Source organism: Crassostrea angulata, chromosome 6 (assembly GCF_025612915.1).
Source record: "Crassostrea angulata isolate pt1a10 chromosome 6, ASM2561291v2, whole genome shotgun sequence".
Lineage (NCBI taxonomy): Eukaryota > Metazoa > Mollusca > Bivalvia > Ostreida > Ostreidae > Magallana > Magallana angulata.
The window spans coordinates 6427047-6452706 of record NC_069116.1 but is presented as its reverse complement, the minus strand read 5'-3'; the positions used below and the strand labels follow the sequence as shown (position 1 = coordinate 6452706).

Below are 25660 nucleotides of genomic sequence, written 5' to 3'. Positions count from 1 at the left end.
TTGTACAGATATATATGTGATGTTTTTACATAATGTTCATTTTGATTCAACTGCCCACAATTTAGAAATAAGTTATCGTAAAGACAACCTCTTCCCGTCATTTTTAGCATAAAACAGCTTGTTTTCATGCAGTTTTTCTTTCAGAAAACATAGAGTGCAATAATAGTGCATGCTTGAACAAACAAAATATTTTAATCAGAGATGTATCTAGCCAAGACTAATAAGTGACAAAAAATTTCCTTGTTCAAGCATGCGCTCTATATTTCCCATTCATAAAAAGATAAGAAAAATGTCAATTTTAGACTGATTTTGATTGAATTAGAGAAATAGTGTCACTTCTGACGTCATATACTACCAGTGAGTGCAAATAAATAGGTGAAAAATATATTTTACATCAACTCTTCTAAAATATAATAAAACATTTTATTGTACCAAAAACACTTATGAATTATGGGGGCCAAATATAACTCATATCAAATATAGTTCTTATATATAGTAGTTATAAATTCATCTCACTCTTTAAAGGCAGGCATAATATTATAATGAAAGTCATTTTTTAACTTGAACTTTTTGATTACCAGTCTGTTCGGGTAGGAGTCAGTTTCAAGTTGACTGTAATTCCAAGGCCTCTGAATTTCTATCAATAATCCGTTTATTGAAGAGAGAGAGAAAGAGAGAGAGAGAGAGAGAGAGAGAGAGAGAGAGAGAGAGAGAGACACTATCTATATATAAACAAGTTGCTGTCCTTTAAAAAAGGACTACAATACGTGGACCATTTGTATGTGTTTCCAACGAAAAAGTGAAAACCTTTAGATTATCAGAGATTCCACCGACTCTAGCCCTCTGCTTTTAACCACTAAATTTGTACGTTGTATTACGTATACATGTATGCATAGCTCCGACTTTTTATCTCAGAATTTAAAGGATTCATATTTATAAAATAATTATGATCTATCTATGAATGAAGTTTGCATGTACAGTATCAGGCATTCGGTGAATTCTACTATTTGCGCACACATTACGATTCGCACTACTTTGTTAACTATGAAGTGACAGCTTTGTGTAAATTAAAAATTTCATATGATGCATTTTTCTTAAGATTTAAACTTTTATTCAGTGACATAATTATTCAATCATACTTAAATGCTTAAAAAATTTAATCGGGAAGTTCTCTAGCCTCGCCATTATAAAAGCAAAGTTAAGTTACTTGTGTATTCGGAAAACAACAAACCATTGCAAATTATGCTATTTGATGCATGTTGTAGTTTCGGCATAACATTAACTTACTAGCATCCGGTTTAACCTCGCTTATATATTTTCTGCGTGGACCTCAGGGTCCACGCAATAATGTATTTATATATAGATAGGGTACCATATATTTCTTTATCTTCCCATACATTTAACGGCTTATTGATAGAAATTCAGAGGCCTGTGGTAATTCTTTATAATATCACGTCACCTTTGGTCTACTTGAATGGCTTGACAGTTCCCCCAATCTGACATTAAACTCCATCGGGGAATCATCACTCGAGTCATTTATCTCCCCTTCTTCACTCTCGGACTTTGATTTAATCACTCTACTGTCTTCACGAGTCTTTATAGTAGCTTTGAGTCCAGTCGAGAACCTTTGTCACCAGACTTTTTTCGGTTTCCCAAGCGGACATTAAATTCCACGTTATCCTCCTCAGAGCTTCCACTGCTTTCGACTTCTTCATTATAATCAAGCTCTTCGTCTTCAGACACAGCCACCCGATCGCGTCTTTCATCGTCAGATTCCGTATTCTCGATACATATTTTTAAGTTAGGAAGTTTGTGGTCTGTGTCTTCGTCCATCTTGAAACAGGAAGTATTGCAAAACAAAAAACCAAACACGCACCACCATTCCGGATCAAGTCCGGTTCGCATCCTCAGTGACGGTAACGGTGGACCCCTCAGTAATGTTATGATACAGTATGATAAACTATACTGAATGTAAACCTCATAGCAGAAACAGGTGCATGTGTGTTGCTTTATAATATTTTGAGAATGAAAAAAAAGTGTAAAATTGAATACGGGTTTTCTATACTGAAAGAGCAGATATGGGGATATACAAATTTCATAAAAAAATTTTTTATTCAAGACTAGATTAATATCACTATATTGAGATCATACCAATAACTGAAAAAATCATTAATTTGACCCCCTTTTTGTGCTATAAAAATGCTCTGGTTTACATGTTTAGCATTTGTACAACATATATGGATCCGATTTACTATCATTTGTCTGTATCTTATTCAAATTTAAGGTCAGACGACACGTTCCTCAATTTGAGATAACTTTTTCCTGGAATTTGTTAATGGTTTACTACTACTTTGACAAGCTTTCTTGCAAAAAATTAGGGTACCTTACCAGGCATTTCTGCAAAATACTAGAGTATGCAATTTTCTCTATTAATATAATCTTCTTGAAAATACACTTGATTTGCTGATATAAAGATAAATACATCTACAGCATAGCGAAATTCATTATATTAGAACTCTATCTCCGCCGGGCCGGGGCTTTGAACTCACGACCTCTAGAACTTATATGCTTCTGGCAGTGAGCGGCCACGGTTCTAAGTAAATTTTTATCATTTTTAAAGTAATTATAAAATTAATATTTTTTTTTGGAACTCTTTATTACGAGGAGATACAAAAAAGATTCTCGAGGAACGTGTCGTCTGACCTTAATTAAACACCAGTAAAAAATTTTTTCATTTCATTTTAATCAGCTAAATATATCACAGAATGCCATGATAACACATATACATACATCAAACAAAAAAAACAGGCAGTATCACAGCACTATGCAACTTCATAAGAATCAATCTGTTCAATATTGTTATTATGTAGATTACATGACATACAAATGATAGACAGCCCATAATAGCTTTGTTAAAAAGCTTATTTCCAGTGGGGTCTTTGTATAACAGTTAAGTTAATAACAACAATTAAAAGTGCACTACAAATTTACATACTGGAAGGTAGGCAGGATATTGAAAAAGAATATAGCATAATGCTTTGAAAAATGACATGTTTCCTCAATATATTTTAATTATAACTTAAAAGTAATATCAAAACATAAGATAAAAATGGATTTGGACAAGCAGTCATATATTTTGTATTCATTCTTTTAATGAAAAATTAGAAACTGTGACAGCTCTTCATGTACTGTATGTTAAATCTATAATATTTTATCATAATGAAAGATAACTCAAACTGATTGAAGCAGTTTTTGTTACAAACCTATACATGAAAATCTATTCTGAAGTAAAAAGTACAGGTTCGTTATGTTTTGTAATATAAATTGACAATGCATAACTATATATTATTTTCATATATATTTAATATATATATTTCTAATTTCATGCTGCGATCGTAAACCGGAGGGTTGCGTTTTACAGAAGAACTTACGACTTACGACCAAATTAATGAGTGCTAATTAATCACAAACCAATCAATCTTTTATTCTTATAGCTGTAAAATATAATTATGGGAATTGAAATAGTTGTAATCAAATGGTTTTATAAAAATTTTGTTCATTTATGATCATTATACAAGACTTTAAATATTAACGACTTTGTCACAAGTTCTTCTGTAAATATCTTTAATTAATAGCAGCTACCTGCTAACATTGCTAAAACAACCTAAAAGGACTTTTAAATTTAATTTTTCCATTTATAATATCAAAAACAGTTAATATGAGTACTTTTAATGCTTTGTCAAAATTTGGAAGTCAAATATTGAGTTATAAGCAAGATACATAGTTTGAAATTCTTTGTTTTGTAAACAAAGCTCGAGCCTTGTTATTGGTTACATATCTGTTTTATTGGTATTTAAGTTTCAATCAAATGTTGCTTTCTTATGTTGACAATATTATTTATTAACACATTGAATCAATTCACCTTGTTTTCCACGATTCATTATGTTAAAGAAATTGTATTTCCATTATTTGTAACCAAATATAAGACTCGAACTTTGTTTACACAACAATGAATTCTTATCTCTGTATCTCTCTTATAACTTAAATTCTAACTTTCAAATTTTGGCCAGTCACTCAAAATGCCCAAGTAAACCACTTTAAACATAAAAAATGAAATGTTGATCCAAAATCGTGTCTAAGTTCCTTTTAAAGGTCTTCTTATGAGCAATTTCATCATTTAACACGTTCTGATGTTCTATTTATGGTATTATTTTTCTTTGTAAATATTTTCTAGATTATTTCGGTTTTATGAATTTAAAATCCCTTATTTGTCATCACCAGAAGACACATCTTGACTTTGAAATCTTCCATAACTGACAAAATTGGTAAATGTAACACTAGAGACTTTCAAGACATTAAAATGCACTTTGAACGACTCTGTTTACTTTCTCTTTAAAATTTGTACACACGATGTGTTCTTTGAATACTGTGTATTAAACTGTTTGAGAGTAGATGTTTCATATTAAAGGGACTTGGACACGATTTGAGATCAATTTTTTTTTTTTATGTATAAAATGGTTTACTTGGGCATTTTAAATGATTGGCTAAAATATTGAAGGTTAAAGTCTAGTTACAAGCGAGATACAGAGGTAAAAATTGATTGTTATGTAAACAAAGCTCGAGTCTTATGGTTGTTTACAAAAAATGTAATGTAGAGAATTACCATTTTTTAAGCAAAATGACATGTAAAAAACAATTTAAACTAATTCAATATATTCATATATACTATTATCAACAAAAGAAAGATACATTTGATTGAAACTAACACCAATACAACGCATATGTAAAAAATGACAATATTCGAGCTTTGTTTACAAAACAAAGAATTATGAACTCTGTATCTTGCTTATAACTTGATATTTGACTTTCAAATTTTGACAGAGCATTATAAACTTCTATATTTATCAGTATAAACAGTGAAAATAGAAAAATAAAATTTGAAAATTTGAAGTCAAATCGTGTCCAAGTCCCTTTAATATAAGGCCATGTTTGCCAAAGTGAGTATCTTACGCAACCTACTTTAAGGATTACGTTTACTCAGGGGCAAAAAAAAATTCCACTAATAGGAACGAAAAATTACTTATTGTTCATTGTAGCCCCAATATTGTGGTGCTATTTTTCACTTTCAATTAACTAGGTCAATGACCTACTTTTTCTGCTAGTGACCTCTGAATGTTTTCTGAAATTTTTTTTTTCAAAATTGTCCGCCGTTTTCAAGGTTTTCTTTATTTTGTAATTATTAGAAATGATAAAACAATTTGTAGGTTGGGAAATGATAAAATACGAATAGCTTTACTAATCTTATATTTAACATATGTTATATAAGGTCAATGATCGAGTTATTTTATCTTGAATCGATTTTATGTATTTTAAAGATTTTTCCAATCGCGTGCCAGCCAGTGATATAAACTTATAGACGAGTAAATACAACTTTAAAATATGTAAAATGATATAAAAAAACATATAGAAACTTAACTTTTGCAATTACCTTGCAACAGAAAGTTTTTAAGAGAAAATTAAAAAATTGGTCTGAATTTCCTCTGTTTCAATATTATTCTACCTTTATTGGAGCATATCTTTCTCAAATAAACAAATCATGGATATCAAAATCGATATTTGTTAATAACGTTGTTATTTTGTGTTTGGATCTCAGATATTGAACTTTGTAAAAGAATTTTTTGAAATCTGAAACCCTGAGTAAACGTAATCCTTAATTTTCACGGTCTCATGATATCTATCCTGATATAGATTTGATCTTCTGTTTTGTAGAGCAATAGAGCGACAACAATTGGAATCTTGGAGGAAGAGTACACTGAAATATTCCTAAAACATGGGTGTCCAAGTAGTGCAGTGGACAATGTTCTCACCGCTGCGACCTGAGTTCGACTCCCGTTGTCGACAGTGGTTGTATTTAAAAGGGTATGGTGGTTGCCCGCTTGAACACTGGGTTTCTTCGGGCACTCCGGCTTCCTCCCACATGAATGAACCCCCACCCTTTCGTGCTTACATCCGTGTCAACGAAAGATATTGATTTACGTTGTAGAACATGTTTATCTGTTGATATATATTAACAAAGCTCAGTTTAATAATATAGTAAATCTAATATGGAGTCAATAAGTTAATTTTATAAATGAATTTTATCAAAATCAATACCACTGTATCATAAAACGTCCACACTGTATATATAAAACAAAGTCACCTAAAAGTCAGGGTCACCTTGAAGATATCTATTGATTTATTTCAATATTATCTTTAAAATAAATAAACACGATCAATGAATAAAAAAATATGTAGATTTTGTGGTATAAAGAGCCCTTTCTAAGATATGACGTTTAACTTGAATTTTTGAAATAAAATGTAATTCCATCTTAGCAAAGTCAATGTCTGAAATATATAACCCCACTAAAAAAAAGACCAGCATCTCAAGTTCTTCAAACATTTTAATGTTTACAAATCATTGACAATGTTAACCAATGAATCACTTCGAACGTAAGTATCCGTTTCGTTATCATCCAAGTTACATCTTGAGCAAACATCATATTTTTGAGCACTTTATCTATGTATATACTGTTCGGATATCAAATACTTGAACAGGGTTTTATTACTCTTGGAGTAACGGTACATAATATGTAAGTATGTTTGATTTCAATTTGAATTTATTACCCCCCCCCCCCCAACACACACAAATCTGTTCATAGTTATTTGATATTGATGTCAATGTGTAGCTTTGATACGAACGTGAAAATGATAATATTCTTAAATTCTTCTTATGTACCAAGCTCTATTGTTAATGTATTTATATGTAATTTAAAAATATGTTGATTCTAAATCACGATACCCCTCTTGATATCCCTCATAGGATGTGGCTAATTCCTGACAGCGATGTTACTTGTTTCTAGTGGTTGTCATTCTTGTTGGTAACACATCTTTTTTCACTTGCCTTCTTTGTATGTCTTACTGTAATTTTCCAGTCCTTCGAGTTCTATAGATATATTCTATCACTTTAACAGGACACAGTATAACGTAACAGTCGATTTATTTTAGCATGTACTCTAATACACTACTCTTACGCAAAAACCACATTCTATTACACTTACACCAAGTCTTTTTGGACTATCAGACTGTGACGCACTGCTGTTTTAGCATACCTAAATAATTGAACTGCCTACTTCAAAAGTTCTTCGTTACACCGTCTAACTTACTTATCCTCTCCGTACCCCGTGGGAAAAGAGACAACTTACGACGGCCAGTTACAGTTTGCACTTCTCACCAACTGTAACACCCTATTGTTTTCTCCACTGTGTTCTTTGGTCTCCCTTGCCTTCTTATTCCCTTATAAACTCAAATTAAAGCATTTCTGATGTTTAAACTAGTGTCTCTTCGGAGGACATTGCCTATCCAGTGTATTTTCAAGATTCTCCGAAGATATTTCAGAATGAATGTATCGAGCATTTCATTGTCTTTCTCAGTGGTTCTACAAAGTTATGAGCAACACAGCAACACTGAGATGACTCTGAGTCAGTGTTGCTGTGCTGTGTTTCACGGTGCTGATATCCAGATTGTTCAGAAATAAAAAGACAATCCTGTTTAAGCCTAGTCTTTAATACCTCTCTAGAGGCCTTGTTCATTTTGGCACCTAAGTAAAGGAATGTTTCAACCACTTTTACTTCCGTGTCGTTTAGGTCGTTGGCATCGTTCATTTTTCATTTAACCTTTTCCTTATCATTACTGTTTTATTTACGATAATAGTTAACCCTGTATACTGTAAACCAACTTTTATTCGCGTGCGAGAATTTTTGCGAGGTTAGCAAGAGCCTTGTCGTCGCGAATATTTCTCGCCGCGAACCAATCCTTTGTCTATAGTTTTTATAACAATACAGGTCTAGATAAGGCTTGGTCGCGAATATTAGTCGTCACGAAACCGTTTATTGGCAGTTAATCGCGAAAAAAAGTCGCCGCGAATAAAAATTGCTTAACAGTATATTGTATATATCAGTCTGCTGGTCTTCTCTAGAATATCATTGTATTTGATTGATATAATAACCAGGTCGTCAGCATAGTAATGATCTTCTAGGATAAACATCAATTTTCGGCGAATACCATGCCTTCTGTCTACCACAATGATGAACAGGAACCCAGAAATAACACATTCTAGCCACACCTCTGTCGAAACGTTACACCAGTCTGTTCTTCCATTTTCAGTAACACAACTCGTATTTCCATCGTACAATTTTCTGATGATGTTGACACATTTTTAAAGGAATCCCATAATGCTTTAGTTTATCACATAACTGGCAATGTTTGGGAGTTGATTTTAATCAACTCTCCTATGCAGTTACTCAGGCAAACCGAAAGTGAAACAGTGTTTGGACCTAAGCACAAATTAACACGGCTGACAACATTTAGTTCTAATCAATAAATTCGATGTGTAATGAGTTCTTAAGCATTGTTTTTCAAAGAAATAATTAATAGATACCTTGTAAATAGTCAGATTTTAAATGGTACGAACAATTTAGATATTTTTTGAAGTCGTACATTTTATGTATTCCTACGCCAGAGTTCAATATAGTCTCGTTCAACCAGACACTCGGCTGTCTCCGTAAATCTTCGACAAGCAGAGAGTCTCTCTTGCTAGTCGGATATTAACGGATACAGCTGAGAGTCTGGTTGAACGAGACTAGAGTTCAATTTTGCTTGGATCCATACAATTTCTCATAACTATTTCCATTACTGATACGCAGTTTGATGGGCTAATTCTTTGAATATTACACAACATGATTGATATTGGATTTCTACGAATTTCCTGTAGAAGAATTCATATTATAAAAAATAATACTCACAGGAATTTACTTGCCATGCATGCAAAATTACATATCGTTGATTTTAAAATATATAATAATAGATAAAATGAACTCCCGTCAGTACATCAGTACTTTGATTTCTTATTATGCTGTTAAAGGCCTTTTTTAAAGTCTATAAAGCTTACATACAATTGTGCTTTCTATGGACTGTTCTAGAATATTTCTAAGATGAATACTTTCTCTGATGTTCTTTTTTCCGATCTGTAAATTGTTCTGGCCATTACGCAGCCTCTCTCTTGTCGATTTCTGCGATTCATTTTCCTTATTGTCCATACCCATTTTCTTTTTATCTATAGGTACCCAAAACATTTTAACCATTTTTTTATTGCTTCAATATTTACCACGAATTGTTGCCTGAATTCCTGTCACGTCCTTGTTAAAAGTCCAACAAAACCTTTCTTCAAATCTTGCAAACATGAAACCTGGGTTATTCAACAATGTTTCACGTTTACCCCGACAAAGTAACATCTCATTACAATATAAGGAAATGTTTCTTTTGGAGACTCTCGAGACCTCGAACAATTTCTGTGTAGTTATTCACCAAAAATTTTACACATGCAATTTGTTCTTTGGCCACTGTGTATTGAGCTGCTTGAGTCGGGGTATTCCGTATTAAAGCCAAGTCACGTTTATTATCTTAATAAGTAACGCCTCTGAATGCAGTTCCTTACGAAAGCTCATTGATCTCATTTTGTAGCTAATCAGGGTCAAGAAAAACGCAGTGGGCTTTACAGTTCCTTGTTGTATTTCAGGTTTTTGTATTTATCAGAAAAGTGAGCAATGCTTTACAATAGTTTTCTAAACTTACAGCAAATATCATACAATATCTACAACATTAATCTAAATGCTAAAAATTGCAAACAATTTTCTGTCTAACATCCGTGCCAACGAGAGATATTGCTATGTTGTAGAACTTGTTTCTCAATCATTGTAAAAGAAATAAAGTTTAGTTTTTTTAGTGTCTGTCGATTGGGATTCTTTTAATAAATCAAGATTAGAACAGATGAAAAATAAACATAAAAATGCATGCAAATAAACATAACAATGCACGTGAACGTTGTTAAATATCTAAATCTAATAACTTTTACATTTATATTTTATATCTATCAATCCAATATTTATTTGGCTCTAAACGACCAACGGTTTTTGAAAACGGCGCGTATGCACATACTCTGTTGTCTAACTTTAACGATATCGGTGCACATATTGATTTACCTGCTATTTAAACTTATGCCTCACGCCTGTCAAAACATACTAAAAAGAGACAAAATCAAACAGTATATTTCATGAACGGACATTTTAACTGATAGCTAGGTAAGTTAAAGACTTATTATTGGCAAATTATCATGAATAGTAATTTGTTGAAATATGTATATGTTCTTGTAATACCAATTATTGATTTTATTAATTAATAATCTGGAATAGAGTATACATTATTAAACTTACAAAATTGGACTTGTTTTTTTTTTCCTTCTTCAAAAGTTGATTTGGGAATGGATAAATAAAAAGACACATTTTCGGTTTTTTGTTGAAAAGTTGAATTCAAATAATTTTTTTTCAATGTCTTAATAATTAGTTCCTCAAAAAAGATATTTGAAACAACTTTCATTTTGATTGCAAAATAAGTTTAAAATTATTGATTTCGTTGTATGAAACATGATCGTCTTTTTTAAAGGTACGAAGACGTACCGCTAGCTTCTTTATTTACCAAATTATCTATGAAGTCAATTCAGTTAAACAACGACCGAGTGCAATAAAGCACAATGAGCTGTTCCCTGTACCTAGGTCTTTTGACTGCTCAGGCATTAAGTAATTGATTACTAGCCAACCAATAGATGCTTTTGGAAGATTTGCTGAAGCCTGTTTCCCTGACCTAGCTATAATGCGCAATAAGTAGGAATCATTTTGATATATTCGCGTCATACATGTAGGGATACAGGATAAAAAATTTCACAAGTGCTGAAGTGAGTTTGCTATCGTCAAATGTTAGTTAAACATATCGTTAATTATTCGCTAAATACGGTAAATCTCTGTTTTTTTGTTTAACCTGGCTATTATTTGTAAAATTATAAATAACATGTTATCAAAATTTAAGCAAGATACTTAGATTTGATGATGGAGGTCATCTTTGTCAAACTACACTGATTATAAATACTGGATGATATCTGATAAGAAAGACATTATGGCTTCCAGTTAAGGTTTTTGATTTGTGGAAATGCTTTGTAAAGATGTGTTACAAAAATGGCTTTTGGCTGCAGCTCTTTAAGCTTCTGGAACACGGTTTAAAATACTTTACAATATTTAAACGTGACACTAATTAAAATATCCACTTCATATATTTTTTTCATTTTAATTTCCATTTAACAATTTTGAAAAACATTACCATAGAAAATGAACTGATTTCAGTACCAATTTTAAATATGAATGGCTTTGTTCATTGCTTTAATCAATTGATTGATCCCACCTCCAGTGTTATGGAGGTCCGTGTTTGCTCAAGGTTTGTTTGGTTTTTTTTATACAATTACAAACAAACCAAATCATCAGCGTTTCGTTACTTCTTTCCAATTTAGACATTTACCTCGATCATGACATGTCGAATTGTGACGAGGAGCACATGACGGGTGTGAGCGGTCGGCAGGGGATGCTCACTCCTCATAGGCACCGGATCCCACCTCTATTTTTTTTTTAAGAGGTCCGTGTTGCTCTGCTTTAAATTCGTAAAACGCTTTATGGGGTTTTGAGATGGTTGACAGTTTGTTATTGTCATTTTTTCAATTTAATCGATTGATTAGGTAAGGAATGGTGTACATTTCGATTAAATTCTTGGCAAAAAAACCCATTTCTATGACGAATAATTGGTTGATTACTTTTTAAAATTCGTTATTTTTAAATCTCCCTTGATAATGAATATCGTAGCAAAATCCACCGGTACTTGACATAATGTCAACAAATGATTTCAAATGATGACAATTGCCATATTGCAATTGAAATAAAAGGCAAACTAATCTTTCTAATCTAAAACTAGGCTCCATGTTTTTGTTCATTTAGTGTTGATTGCTGAATTGAAAATAAATAATGCACCAAGATAAGGTCTAACAAGTTTTTTTTAATAACTAAAAGGTTTATTTCAGTAAAAAAGGTAGAAAAACAAATCAAAATTATTGTATACACCGTGTATAGACCTTAGACAAATTGGTATGAGTTGAACAAGTCTGCCTTTATTTAATAATACAAATATATATTTGAAACAGATGTATTAAGTATTGGTTGTTTGTTTAAATGTTTCATATTGAACGATTCACTTATTAACACAACGGCAGCTGTTTCTTGTGATTATGATATTTTCTTTTTACAGGCAGTAAGGAATTTTACTTAGATTCAAAATTAGAGCACTTTGCATTAAAATACTAGTATATAATTATGGTGCAAGTTGCACACTATTTTCAATTTTAGGTCAGAATGATGAAAACATTGATACATTTATTTCCACTCCTCGTTGTGTGTAACTGTGTTATGTTCGAACATCTCAAAGAAGGAGCAACATGCCCAGAGTTGTTCTTATCGGAATACCAGGAAAAGAATATGGAATGTTTAGATGAAAATAAAACTGCTCACTGTTTGATTGATGATCAGAACAATCATGGCTTGGTTTGTGAAAACATCTTGAAAATCCCGAAAGGTATAAGCAACTAAATATATCGAAATTCTGGGAGAGAGTATCAATTTTCATGAAAACAGTATAAGCCAAGTAAAAAACTTTTAAGGAGGCTAAGTGTTCACTAATTACTATCAGATATTCCTTAAAATATAATTTGTTTAGCTATTCGCTATAAGAAAAAATCCATATATTTTAGTTATGAAATTGAACATTTTTCTGTATTTGTATACTAAGCTCTTCATTTTAAGGGGATCATTATATTCTAAAAATGGCCACGACCATGCAACCCTCTTAATATTTAAAGAACCTATAGATCAATATTTATAGCAGTTAAAATTCCGATATGAAAGAGCATTGGAGATGTAGCACATTAAATGATCAATGATGGATTTAAGAAATGAAGATAATAATTTTTCTATTGATCGACGTATCAAAGAAAAAATTGACCGGAAAACTTCATCAATGCGCGTAGCGCATTGATGAAAAAGTTTTCCGGTCAATTTTTTCTTTGATACGTCGATCAATAGAAAAATTATTATCTTCATTTCTTATCATTTAATAAAACATTTTCAAATTAAAAAATGTGAAGTGTCATTGATCAAAAATGTAAATAATGTAAATGAAGCGGCGCGTATGAATACAAAACAACAACAGCAACAATATTCAAAATGGACTCGCCTTCAGCTGATGCAGAGCTATTGAGCTGAATTTAATGGATTAAACACAAATAGTGAGTTAAAATCTGAACCGGCTGAATTGAAAACGAAAGGAAAATACATGCGATAGCTTGTGATATTATTCACTGTGCAGAAAAACTCGTAATAAAACTAGTTTTCATGTGAGATCGCTGGAATATGCAACTGGACATAACCATCCAAGGAGAGGCGTTCGTGGACGAAAATAGCTGATATGTCGACAAAGAATAGTATGTATAAGCGACTTTTGTAAACGTTGTGATGACTAGATAGCCAGTGATGTACTTAAATGGTATATCTGCCGCTTGGAATGCGCCGAAGGAGTTGATGCATTGCTCATTAACTAAGCTTTTCTTTACGACGCTTATTCTGATGACCGATCATGTACGTGTGTAAATTTAAAACTTATCGTTACCAAATTTGAACAGCAGTGTTACCGTGAAAGTGTATAGGCCTATATGTTCGTTATAATATTCCTGGAAAAGGAACAGCCAGCCTCGCTGCAAATGTTGATTGATCTCAAGCAGACGAAATCGTGTGAAGACGCTTAATTTTCTATTTCGTGAATCAAATAATGTGTTTTGTTTATTTTTGAAGGTTTAACTTTCAAGTTTTTATGTTTATAAAGTTGTATTTTGTTTGCTGACAATAAAACAGACACAACTTTACATTTTGTTGACAGTGTTTATCTTGGAAATTCCCGTTCTATAAATAGTGTTAGATCAGAACAGTTGAGAAAAGTAGATCCGGCAAAATTTTATTGATGCAGGTATCAAAGAAATTTTTCAACCAATCAGAAGCGCCGATATCTCATCAAACGAATAAATATTAAATGATTCATATGTGCTTTAAAAGTTTAATTAAATTGTAACTGCAGATTATTTCCTCTTAAACTAGAAAATCTCTCGACCGACTTAATATGTCAATATAAAAATATAAAGAATTCGACAATTAAACAGTAATACATAATTTCAATTCTGCAAGCCATTATCATTGTGTTATTCTGATTGTCTGGTTTTTGAGGGGGAAAATGAAAATTGAACACTGAGGGGTATATTTTATGAATTATCGGTGTCTTTTTTCCACATATGTTCCAGCCTCTTGTGTAATTAATCTGAAAAAAGATGAATGCCTTAACATGTAATTGGGGATTGAGACCTTTTAATTTCGATTTAATCATTCTTATGTTTTTTAAGGAAAGTGTCCTTTCTTTGACAACAAGAAAGAGAGAATGGCTATCAGGCAATGCCAAGGGAAGAACTGTCCAAGCGAGGAAATATATTCACCAGCTGCAGTAAAATGTAAGTAAACAAATACTAGTAAATTAAATAAGCAAATGGTGGTCATTGCTACATATATTCAATCAAAATCGTGTAATAAAATAACAAATGCAGCTAAGGAGATTTGATGGTCAAAAGAGTAACCATCAGATGTACCCAATTTTTCAATATGAATGATTTGTTTAGCTGTAAACTGTTATTCAGTAAAGAAAAATCCACATCTTTAACCTTTAAATTTGGATATTTTCATTACATCATGTAGATCAAATGTTTGACCCCTGTTTAAAGATCCGTATCTAGGAAAATCACTTATGTTAAGGAAGTTTTTCATATTTTGAACTGCATGTTTCTGTGAATTCATAACACCAGATTTTAGTTTGTTATTGACCAAACAGTTACGTAGAAAAAAGTAGACCCAGGTTTAACTTATTCAAACCACTATTCAATATTGAAATGTAATGCAATATCTAATTGTATGACATCCATTCTGTTAAACAAAAATCATTAATTCTCTTCAAACAATGCGTTTCAAAATGTAAAAGCCCTTTTATTCACAACATTTACGGTTTATCCTATTGTTTCAGTTGATGGCTGTTATGAAGAATACAGGTAATATAAAATAACATATCGTGATGATCCTTAATTGTTTTTTCTAATTCAAGGGGGGGGGGGGGATTAATATGCTTGATATGATGGACATGGGATGCTGTTCTTTTTTTTTCGAGAAAACCATGAGCATACTGAATTTTGATTCAGCTACTACAATGGCTATGCTTCCAAAGCATCAAGCGATTTTTTTCACCTAAACTCTATTTATAACTCTCTGCATTAAGGCAGCACAACATTGAAAACCCCGGTGTCTGCAGAGTGCCAGGCGGACAGACTGGACATAAAGCGAAAAAATTGAATTCGGATTGTTTTATTTTTTAATGCGAAATAAACTACGAGCAACACTTTATGTTATTGTACAGATTGTTAAAGTATGTGTATTTAAAATGTATTATTTAATTGTCTATAGACGAATATACATGTATGTTCTTGATAATGAAAAAAAAAATAGTATTGAAGAGAGTAAAAATTATATATTGCTTACAGTTGATTACAAATAAAACTGATACGATTTTGAAATTTACTACTAAAATAAATTAAGTTGAAAAGAAATAATATTCAGATTATTAATTCTGAGGTTAGGAACCTTTAATTTTTTTTAACACGTAATGAAACATATACAAATATTATCCAAAAAGTTCGTAGAAACCTGTAGTTTTATTAATACCGAGCGCAGCGAGAGGCGGGCTAAGCGAGGATTAATGGTAACACGTATATATAAGAAAATCAGTGAAAAATGAAAGTTGAATCAGGGGTACTAAGGCCAAAAAAAATTTCTTCCAGCCCTAAATGAGTCTAACTCAAATTTCAATCGCTTGTTTTTAAATTTCCAACCGCTCTGTGACTTCAACAGAAGTGGTACTATTCCACCAAGCTTCAATCGGGTTTTTTTTTCAATTGTACAAGTGAATTTTCTTTTCTGTTTCACTTTATTATAATAAAAAGTGTTGTCTTGTCAAAATTAGTCTCATATTTATTATTAGTCCCCTACCGGTTTCACCGGAGGGGACTATAGCTTTCCTCTGCGTCCGTCCGTCCGTCTGTCTGTCCCACTTCAGTTTTCCACACTTTTTTTCTTTATGCATTTGAGGAATAATATGAAACTTGCTGAACAGCTTCAAAATGTCAAACTACAGATCAAGTTTACACTTTTGTAGCGTCTGATTGACATATTTTCGAGAAAATTAATTTTTTATATTCCATTTTTTTAATGTTCGGGTTCGTTATCGGGTTCGGTGTGTATTGAATAAACGAGGCCAGTATGTAGTCAGTAATAATATCGTGCGTTACTTGTACCATTCCTTTTCCTGTACCATTTCTTTTATCATTTCTAACAAACAAATAAATTCTGTAAAATAGTGTCAAGCATTGTGTTGTAAATTTAATCGGCATGGTTTTTTGTATTATTATTACAATCGGGTTCGGCTGTGTAACGGGATGGGAGAAATAATGACGGACCAGACCGGGTTCTTTCGAACCCGGGCCCCCCTGAATCTCTAGTCAGGTGCTCTACCAACTGAGCTATCTGGCGCCGGTCTGACCGTCACACTCCTCCCCCCTTAAATGATCTTCGTCCCTGAAGATCACCCCAGGCTCTTCCCCTGGCAGGAGTTCACCTGTCAGTTCCAGGGATTGGTCACGGCACCAAATGTAACGGGATGGGAGAAATAATGACGGACCAGACCGGGTTCTTTCGAACCCGGGCCCCCTGAATCTCTAGTCAGGTGCTCTACCAACTGAGCTATCTGGCGCCGGTATTCGAACCGTCACATTTGTTTAAATGTTTGGTTTGATTCGGGGTACAGAATACGGTAAGAAATGATATTCTGCATAACAGTGCATTGTTTTCACAAATTTTTACCAGCGAATACAGAATAGACTTGGCGAAATTACAGGAGATGAAATAAAGAGTATTATTTTACCTATTTTGTATTTAATTTCTATATCAACTTTATAGTTTTAATTTCCTCTGTTCTTTCAGTATCTCTGATTAAAGCATGCCATCTCGTATACAATAGCTCTGAATGGTTGTGTGCTTGGGAGCTTTCATAGAATAATACAAACCGGTAGGGGACGTGTATTGCTTATGCAATACTCTCAGAATGCTTGTTTATCATGATAATCAAATACTTGCAACATTGTTGTTCTATTTTTTCTACGTCATCTTAATCAAAGCAGCTTTCTGGTTCATCACAAAAAAGAAAGTATGGAGCATTGTTATTGTCATAATTTGCAACATATGTAAATATAAGAAATAAGTTATCACATTTGGATGTATATCGGGATATACATACGGGTTGGTACGTGATCAAATCTTCCATAAAGCTCTTCGGGCGATTTGATTACGTGACCAACCCGTATTTATATCCCGATACACATCAAAAATGATACTTTAATTCTTAAATATGCTACATTCAGCGTCAAAAAGTTTTTAATTCCTTCTTTTATTGACCATTTTTTAAAAATAAATTAGTTTGTATGTTTTAAAAATTGGTAGACGTCCTCATTTTTAGAGAAAGTCTGTGATAAGATAAATATTTTGTAAAAACCGTGTGAAAATGGAGAAATGCTTGTTCAAAATATTTGAAAGCGTATACTACAATGTAGTAGTAGTTAAAGATCAAAACATTCCAAACATGCAGAAAATCATTAGTCCATACAAATGCAATATTAGGCCTATCAATTCAAAGTCTTTACAATAATCCCATGTTTAATTAATAAAGATAATTACATAATTCCAATAAAGTGTATACAGAAATATCAGTGATGACGTCACTCAAGTAGAAACATACCTTAAAACTACCTTCATGTTTGGAACATAAGATGTTTGTTATCAAATTGCCATTGCACCGCTGTTTCATATACCATGGTACATGTAAATGACTGCCTACCTCAAACGTCCCCTCCTTGAACAGTCTCTCTCTAGTCAATTACTGGTGTTTATTTTGTATATCTATGTTTTTATATCAATTTCTTATAAATGTCTGTCAACCAACTTTTAACTGTTAAATCCTTTTCCTGACCCTTGGGTAGCAGTTCAAGTCAAAAACTCGTCTAGCTTATTTTTGTAGCTTATCAGAAGTTAGCGTGAGAAATGCTAAACATCAATTTTGTTTTCTACACCTCTTTTAAATATCATGCAAGGTTTATTACTTTTTACTTTATTCTACTTCATGTATTTGCAAATAGTATTTTGACTCTGGGTTAGTTTAAAAAATCAAAGTACTGAAGTACTGAAAGCCGGGCTCTTTTGGTGTGTCTTTATGCATAATTTGTAGTAAATACTGAAAATCTCTCTCTCTCTCTCTCTTTCTCTCTACCTCTCTCTCTCATGCTTTTAATGTCGGCATAGCATCAGAGAGCAACCAAATTTTGTAAGCGGCTATAAACAAAAAATACGTATGTCTAGTAGAAGTTAAAAAGTTCAACAGTTGCTGCCTTGAATTTTGCAACAAGCATTATATATTCAATCCCCATTTCTTCATCGCGCAGCAAAGTAGTTCATGGAAATTCATGCGCATTGTATGTGTCCAAAATGCATAGTAATGTTTTAAAAACACGTTATTAATAAGAAAACTAAAAAAGATAGACAATTCATTCGAAAATTAAAAAAGAAACAAAATGCCAACACTTTTGACAAAACGTGGCTCTTTGTGTAACTATTTGGTATAGCGGAAGCTTTACCTTGACGCTGTTTGGTTTTTTGTTTACTTGTGCTATTTATAGTAACATTGGCGATTTGCCTGCCTAAAGCAGGGACTCTGCTTTCAGCAGAGCCCGGCTAAAAATCAAGATCTTAACCTATTAAATGTAAATATTAAGATACAGGCAAAAGTTGTTAAATGTCTATTTTTATTCTAATAACTTGTGCAGTAATGTTTCAGGTTTCATATCTGTAAAGTATAAATCAATTATTCCTTTGGTCATAGCAAAAACGACATACCCACTCGGATTCTAGAGTATTTGATAGCCTGTCATGCACGTACCTATTTATTTACCTTTAAAAGTTCCGGTGCTTGGTTGCACATAATTGATTTACCCACTATAGACATAATAACAGTTTGAAAATCTGCCAGGAAAGGGCGTTTAACATTTGAACGGAAAGTCTAAATTATAGGCAAATTAGTGTTAATTGTAGTATGTGGAACCCAGTACTCCTGAAATTTCATTTGATAATTTATCTGAAATGAAATATCTACTGATGAAGTAACAAAAGTGGTCTTTGGAATATATTAATCAGAACTGCAATTCAATTTTCGATTTTTTTTTGTCATACGTTGCGATGAAATAATATATTCTAACATCTTATAAGATATTCATTAGATCGATCCTTACAAAAATATCAAAAGAAACAAGTTTCATTTTGATGTCAAATGAAGTTCGAAAATATCGATTCGTTGTATGAAATGATCTCTGGACTGGGTTGCTCAAAACATTGGTTAACTTTAAACATTGGTTTAATCCTCTATCCAGTGGTTAATTTTTGACTAGTGGATAAACCCTGCTGCTCAAAAGATAACCAATGGCTATATTGCTAACCAGTGGTTACTTTTGACTACTAAAGTTAACCATTCTGCAAAGCTGGGTTACATCTTTTAACCAGTGTTCAAACATGGCTGCTAGGTTATTGTTTGACATAAACTTTGGCAGACGACACAAGAAACAGCGAATTTGTAGACATTTCAGTCATAATTTTGATGAGGCGCAATATAAAGAAAGGTATAGGTTTTCCATGGAATCGGTAAAATTCACAACAGATGTTAAAGAACCAGAGTTATGCCGCCCCACCCTGAGGAGTCATTCCCTGTCTGCTATAAATCAAGTTGAAATTGCTTTAAGGTACTTTGCCACAGGTGATAATAGGAAAACTGTGGGGGATACCCTTGGTTTCCACAAGTCAAGTGTATCCAGAAGCGTTTGCGATGTTTCGCATGCCCATACTGATGTTTCTTCAAAGTTTATCAAGTTGCCCCCTAACATCAGGGAAAAGATGGCCATCAAGAAGGGTTTCTATGCTGGAGTCTAGCTCTTTAAAATGAAATTTATAAGAAGATTAAAAGAATAGGGCCAATCCTATCATAGCAAGTAGACCTACCAGTAGCTTCTTTGTTTACCTAATAATCTCCAAAGTCAAAATAGTATAACAGAGGTTCGTTCGGTACATGTAAAATACAATTAACTTTACACCTTTATGTATATATTAACATACTTTTAGAATGTATAAGCTAATTTACGTAGATTTAGCGATTGCCGAAGTTTCATATTTCACGAAACTATGTCAATTTTCCTGCAAAAATGCAATAACGCAGCTTCCATTTAGGGATTTCTTGAATTAAAATTTGAGCGCTGCATCACCCTGTGGGACTGGTTTATTTGCATGATAATAATGGAGAAAATATTTCCCTATGAAACCATATTTTCTAAGTACATTGCCCCGAGATATGCAATTTTCTTTAAAACAAGTTTCCTCAATTTCATTTCCAATTTAAGCACCAACAAATGTAAAACACATTGAACTTAATACTTTTTTCGTATTTCAAATAGATGTGTTTGTTTTCAGATAGGTTAGATTACAATAATTTATATATGTCTATCTTGAAATCTATCAATTCTATCAATTCTATCAATTACAGTAGTGTACTTCAACCATGTAACCCTTAATCTTTTCATATCTTCGGGCCAAAAGGCTTTCAAAAAGAGGTGAAATTTATGTTCCTTTTAAATTTTGTTTTTTTAAATAACAATTGGAGAGACTCATTTTGCTTTAGTCAAGATAGGGAAATTTTTGAGAGATCTTATTTTCTTTTTTTCCCAACCTGATCATTGTAATATACCTGGGACTCGTAACGTAATGGGTACTCAAGTCTAAGACAGTGCTTAAGGAGGACCTAAGTACATTAAGTATCAAAGTACAGACTAAAGTCCATAACTAGAAGTAGAAGAGTGTTAAGCTAGGACAATATACCCAAATCGTAAGGGACCGGTAAAGGCTACTTAAGTATATTTTAGTTTTGTTTACACACATTAAGAAGTTTTATTGTTAATTATTGCAATTCAGCTTTTAAATACAATGTGGTTAATCAAAATATTTACACCAAATTAATATTTTAATTTTAATTTTGGCTAAAAACAAAGTTTTGGTTTATGGCTATATATATATGAAGAGTTGTCATAATGAGCTGTAAGGTTTTGTAAACTCACGAAACTGGAGAAATTTAAAAAAGACTTGAGAAGTCTGTAGAGAAAAAAATATTCAGTGATTTTAAAGACGACGATTGCCTATTTCAAGACATCGACGTTATGAAACAAAATGATACTCAGAGTATGTGAATTGTCTTATTGGTGAGGTAAGATGTAGAAGAAAAAACAATATACTATTTTATCAAGTTTTAACAGCATATACTGCCTAGTCTACTAGGGCTGCTATTTTATCTATATAACAAATACAAAGTTGAAAAATATATTTCATGAATGCAAAAGTTTACCAACAACTGGCATGTATGGAAACATATATTTGATACAATTCAGTAATTTTTTATTTTTTGTTTCTTCTTTGTTTATTATTAATATTAACCGTTTGCCTTTGTTAAATAAGCAACCACTGCCAAATCTGGATGAATGTGAGCACGAATGTGTGAGTGGATGAGTAAAAAATGGCTTTGAATTATATTATTAAAAATGTTTGTATGCATATGAAAAAATAATAAATAAAAAAAAAAAAGTTTTAACAGTATCGCTATATTACGCCAAATGCAGTCTTCCACAACGACTAGATAAGTAAATATTCGTCAAACCAAAGACGTTACAACAATAGACCGAATACTAGTACATTACCTAAGACCAAGTCATCGTTTAGAGCTTGCAATTGGAACACATATCTACTCATGCCACCATGAATTTTGCGTATGCAAATTTCTACCCCATCTAATTTCAAAAATATCAAACACTTGCATCTATAAATTATAAACAAGAAACTAACTCAAGATAATGATTCATTGCCAATGTATTTAAATTCCATAAAAAGAATGAACAATTCGTTTTTGGTTTTTAACATACATGTAAGCATAACGTAGCTAAGACCTTGCTAACTTTGCCTAAATTTGTTAAGTAAGGCATACTTAAGTAGGACTAACGCAGGTCCTATGATTCCGCCGAGGTCCTTCTTATGACTTACTTAAGTCAAAATTTTAGCATGCTTCAACTTACGAGTCCTAGATAGCAGTTTTATGATTTAGTTGCTATAGTCTGTCCCAAGTTATTGCCTCCATCGCTTTTTGATGATTTTTAATAAAATTACACATATCTGTGAAAGAAATACGGTTAAAATCGTTAAAAGGGAATATATTCAAGATATCTTCATTGATCAATTATCCCTTTCCACTCACAAAAATTCACAGGAACGAAAACAGATTCCTTACGGAGATTTATAATGGGGAATGGTTACATCTTTTCTCCATTCGGAATACACTCGGAATACATCGCGCAATTTTTTTAACGTTATCATCCGGGCTTAGTAATGGCTGTTGCAATGCAAAATCTCCGTAGACTTTCAATTTCGGGATGTGTATTGAAACCTGAAGCGGTAGAGGTGGCGTTTCAAAACAGATAATCTGGACATTTTTTATATTAGTGGATGAACGTAGTTTGAGCACAAAGGTATTTACTATTATTGAAATATCAAGCAAAAAGTGGTGAAAGCAAAAACTCGGGACAGAGTATAATATCGATTTTGTCAGCTATATATTCAATTTCCATTAATTATCTTTGAAATGCATGCTTTTGATATCTTTATCACATTTTTCATCTGTTCACTATTCAGTTCGGTTTTGTCTTGCCTTGGAAAACAATGGCCATATGGATACTAAAGATAATCCCTCTGTTTGATCGTGGCTATGTTGCACTGATATAGTTATTGAGATACCTGGTTCGTAGAGACCAATCGTTGTTCTGTTCTCAATTTGAAAAGGCTTAAAAAACATGATTTAGTATAGTTAGCAGAAGCCTTTGGGCATCAATCCATAATTTGAAAAAGCATGACCGAATGCTTTGAATGAATAAATAATATAAATTTTAACAAACATACAAAATACAAATGTATTGCACAAAGCATTGATTATTTATATTTGGATATGGCCGGTTCTACATCACAACAGACTGTGCGGACAAAATGAATACTGCGCGTTACAAAGTCAATAAACCATGCATTTTATGTCGCTGGCATTTTGAAGACAAAAAATACAATTACATTGTAAATGGTTTAATTATTTTGGAAAACTTTGCTCTACTTTAAGCAACTTAGTTACAAAATTACAAAAGTTCATAATGTCATATATAAAACTTACGTTTTCACCAATAAATCTCCCTGAAATAAATACTGTTTGATCTTTCCTTATCAATTTGTCTAGATATTTTATTGCGATCTGCAATACAACCTGATGCTATTTTAAATTTGACAATAAGATGACTTAAGGGGCGTAAATTTTTCGGAAATTGTTTATGTTTTCTTTATTTGGTTTTAAAAAATGCATTTTATTCGTTAGAGTTATTGATTGCTCTTCTGAGAAAAGAGCTTATATATGTCTAGAAAACTTGAAAAAATCCCATGTAAATCCATCAGGATCAGGAATTTTGTCATTTTTGGGAGTTGATTTTAATCAACTCTCCTATGCAGTTACTCAGACAAACCGAAAGTGAAACAGTGTTTGGGCCTCAGCACAAATCAATACCGCTGACAACACTTAGTTCTTGAAAATAATTGATGAATTCGATATAATGTATGCTTAGCATTGTTTTTCAAGGAAACTTATTTATAAATACCTTGAAAATAGTCAGATTTTAAATGGTACGAACAATTAATATTTTTTGTAGTCGTATGTATTCCTACGCAAGAGTTCAATATAGTCTCGTTCAACTCGACGCTCGGCTGTCTCCGTAAATCCCTGTCGGAGATTTACGGTGTCAGCCGAGCGTTTGGTTGAACGAGACTAGAGTTCAATATTGCTTGGATCCATACAATTTTCGAGAAATATTTCTATCACTGATATATAGTTTGATTGAATTAATTTTATCTTTAAATATTAATTAACATGATTCATATGGGGGTTCTCGACATTCTTGTCGAATAAAAAGTCCAAAAATTCATATTATAAAAATGTGCGTAATTTAAATTAGAAACTACTTGTACTTGTCATGCAAAATAACATATCATTGATTTTGAAATAAATAAACATCGACAAAATCAACTCCCGTCAGTTCTTTAGTACTTTGATTTATTAAAAAAAACTAAGAATTTAAAACTTGGTTAATGGGCCTTCAATACTTTTAAACTCTGTATCACTTGACTTTGGAAAATTATTTTTTCCTTATTTAGTTAAAAAAAACCCTCTGATTTAATAATTTCTCCTTTTTGCATAAATTTTCATCTTAAATTTCAAACTGGTCAGTGACAACTTCATCCTTAACCACTAGAGGTATTTGTTTAGTTATGTAATTTCCTGATTGGAGTGAAGTGAAATATTTAAGGGGTTCTCTCCATCTTCTGTCGATTTAAAATTTGCCCTAATACACTGACCCCGCATCGTTTTCTTTCTGATAGCTTCAAGCTCCATTTGTTTATTTGTTAGCTCTTCCATTTGGTAAATTCGTAACCTTCTCCAAAGAAAGTTTATTCTAGTACTCACTGGAAACAAAAATGATAAATAAATATACAGAGCATGATCTTTATATCAAATGAAATTGAAAGTTTCATACAACGTGAACACGTGAAACTTTCTTCTCTGTTTCAGTTGATAGCTGTCATGTAGACCACAGGTAAAACAAAAATGTCTTTAATCTTGATGACTTATTTTATTTGCTTTCAAATGGAGAAAATGATGATGTACTTATAATTTAAAGGGGCATGGTCACGATTTTGGTCAAAAATTATTTTTCCGATTTGAATAATTACAATGCTTCAGTGGGGCATTCTTAATAGGCAAACAAAATTTTAGTGTCATTTGTTGAGTTATAAGCGAGTTACAGAGTTTACAATTTTTTGACATGTAAACAAAGCTTTCGTTTACATTTTGAATGTTGAAGTGAAAATTTCAAATTAAGACCTAAAATGAATGTGTTAAACGTTAGGAACTGTTTATCTATGCTTAAAATGAATAAGAAGATAGAAAAATCAGCTTGAAAAAGGTTTTTAATTGGTATATTGAACCTATGTAAACAAAAACAGGGCACGAGCCTTGTTTACATGACACAGATTTGTGAGCTCTGTATCTTGCTTTGGCTCTCAAATTCCATTTTATCATTAGAAATGCATTCCTAAAGCATTGTAAATAATAAAAATAGGAAAATAGAATTTGACGAGACCATGCCCCTTTAAAGCTTTAATTTATTAATATTATGCATGTATGACCCGGGTATCTTGTTTCTTTTACAGGCATGATGAACTTTGATGAAATGATGCTTCCAAAAGACCAAAATTTGAACATGATATAATTTTTTAATATTTCAAATTGGATAATTTCTGAAAAATAAACTCACTTCGGAACAAGTCCGCGTTATTTTCAT

At 32.3% G+C, this 25660-nt stretch overlaps 1 protein-coding gene across 4 annotated transcripts; it reads left to right on the top strand.

The window, feature by feature from the left end:
- Window positions 1–6523: 6523 nt before the first annotated feature.
- Window positions 6524–25642, top strand: LOC128188144 (uncharacterized). Of its 4 annotated transcripts, none has more exons than XM_052859016.1 (5): window positions 6524–6629; window positions 12315–12540; window positions 14411–14515; window positions 15079–15103; window positions 25530–25642. In XM_052859016.1, exons 2-5 carry the CDS (start codon window positions 12321–12323, stop codon window positions 25543–25545), a joined length of 366 nt encoding a protein of 121 aa, XP_052714976.1. In that variant the 5' UTR covers window positions 6524–6629; window positions 12315–12320; the 3' UTR covers window positions 25546–25642. The 4 variants fall into 4 exon arrangements, with proteins under 4 accessions (XP_052714976.1, XP_052714973.1, XP_052714975.1 ...); XM_052859013.1 differs by lacking the exon at window positions 6524–6629 and adding an exon at window positions 9920–10171; XM_052859015.1 differs by lacking the exon at window positions 6524–6629 and adding an exon at window positions 9920–10175.
- Window positions 25643–25660: the final 18 nt, after the last annotated feature.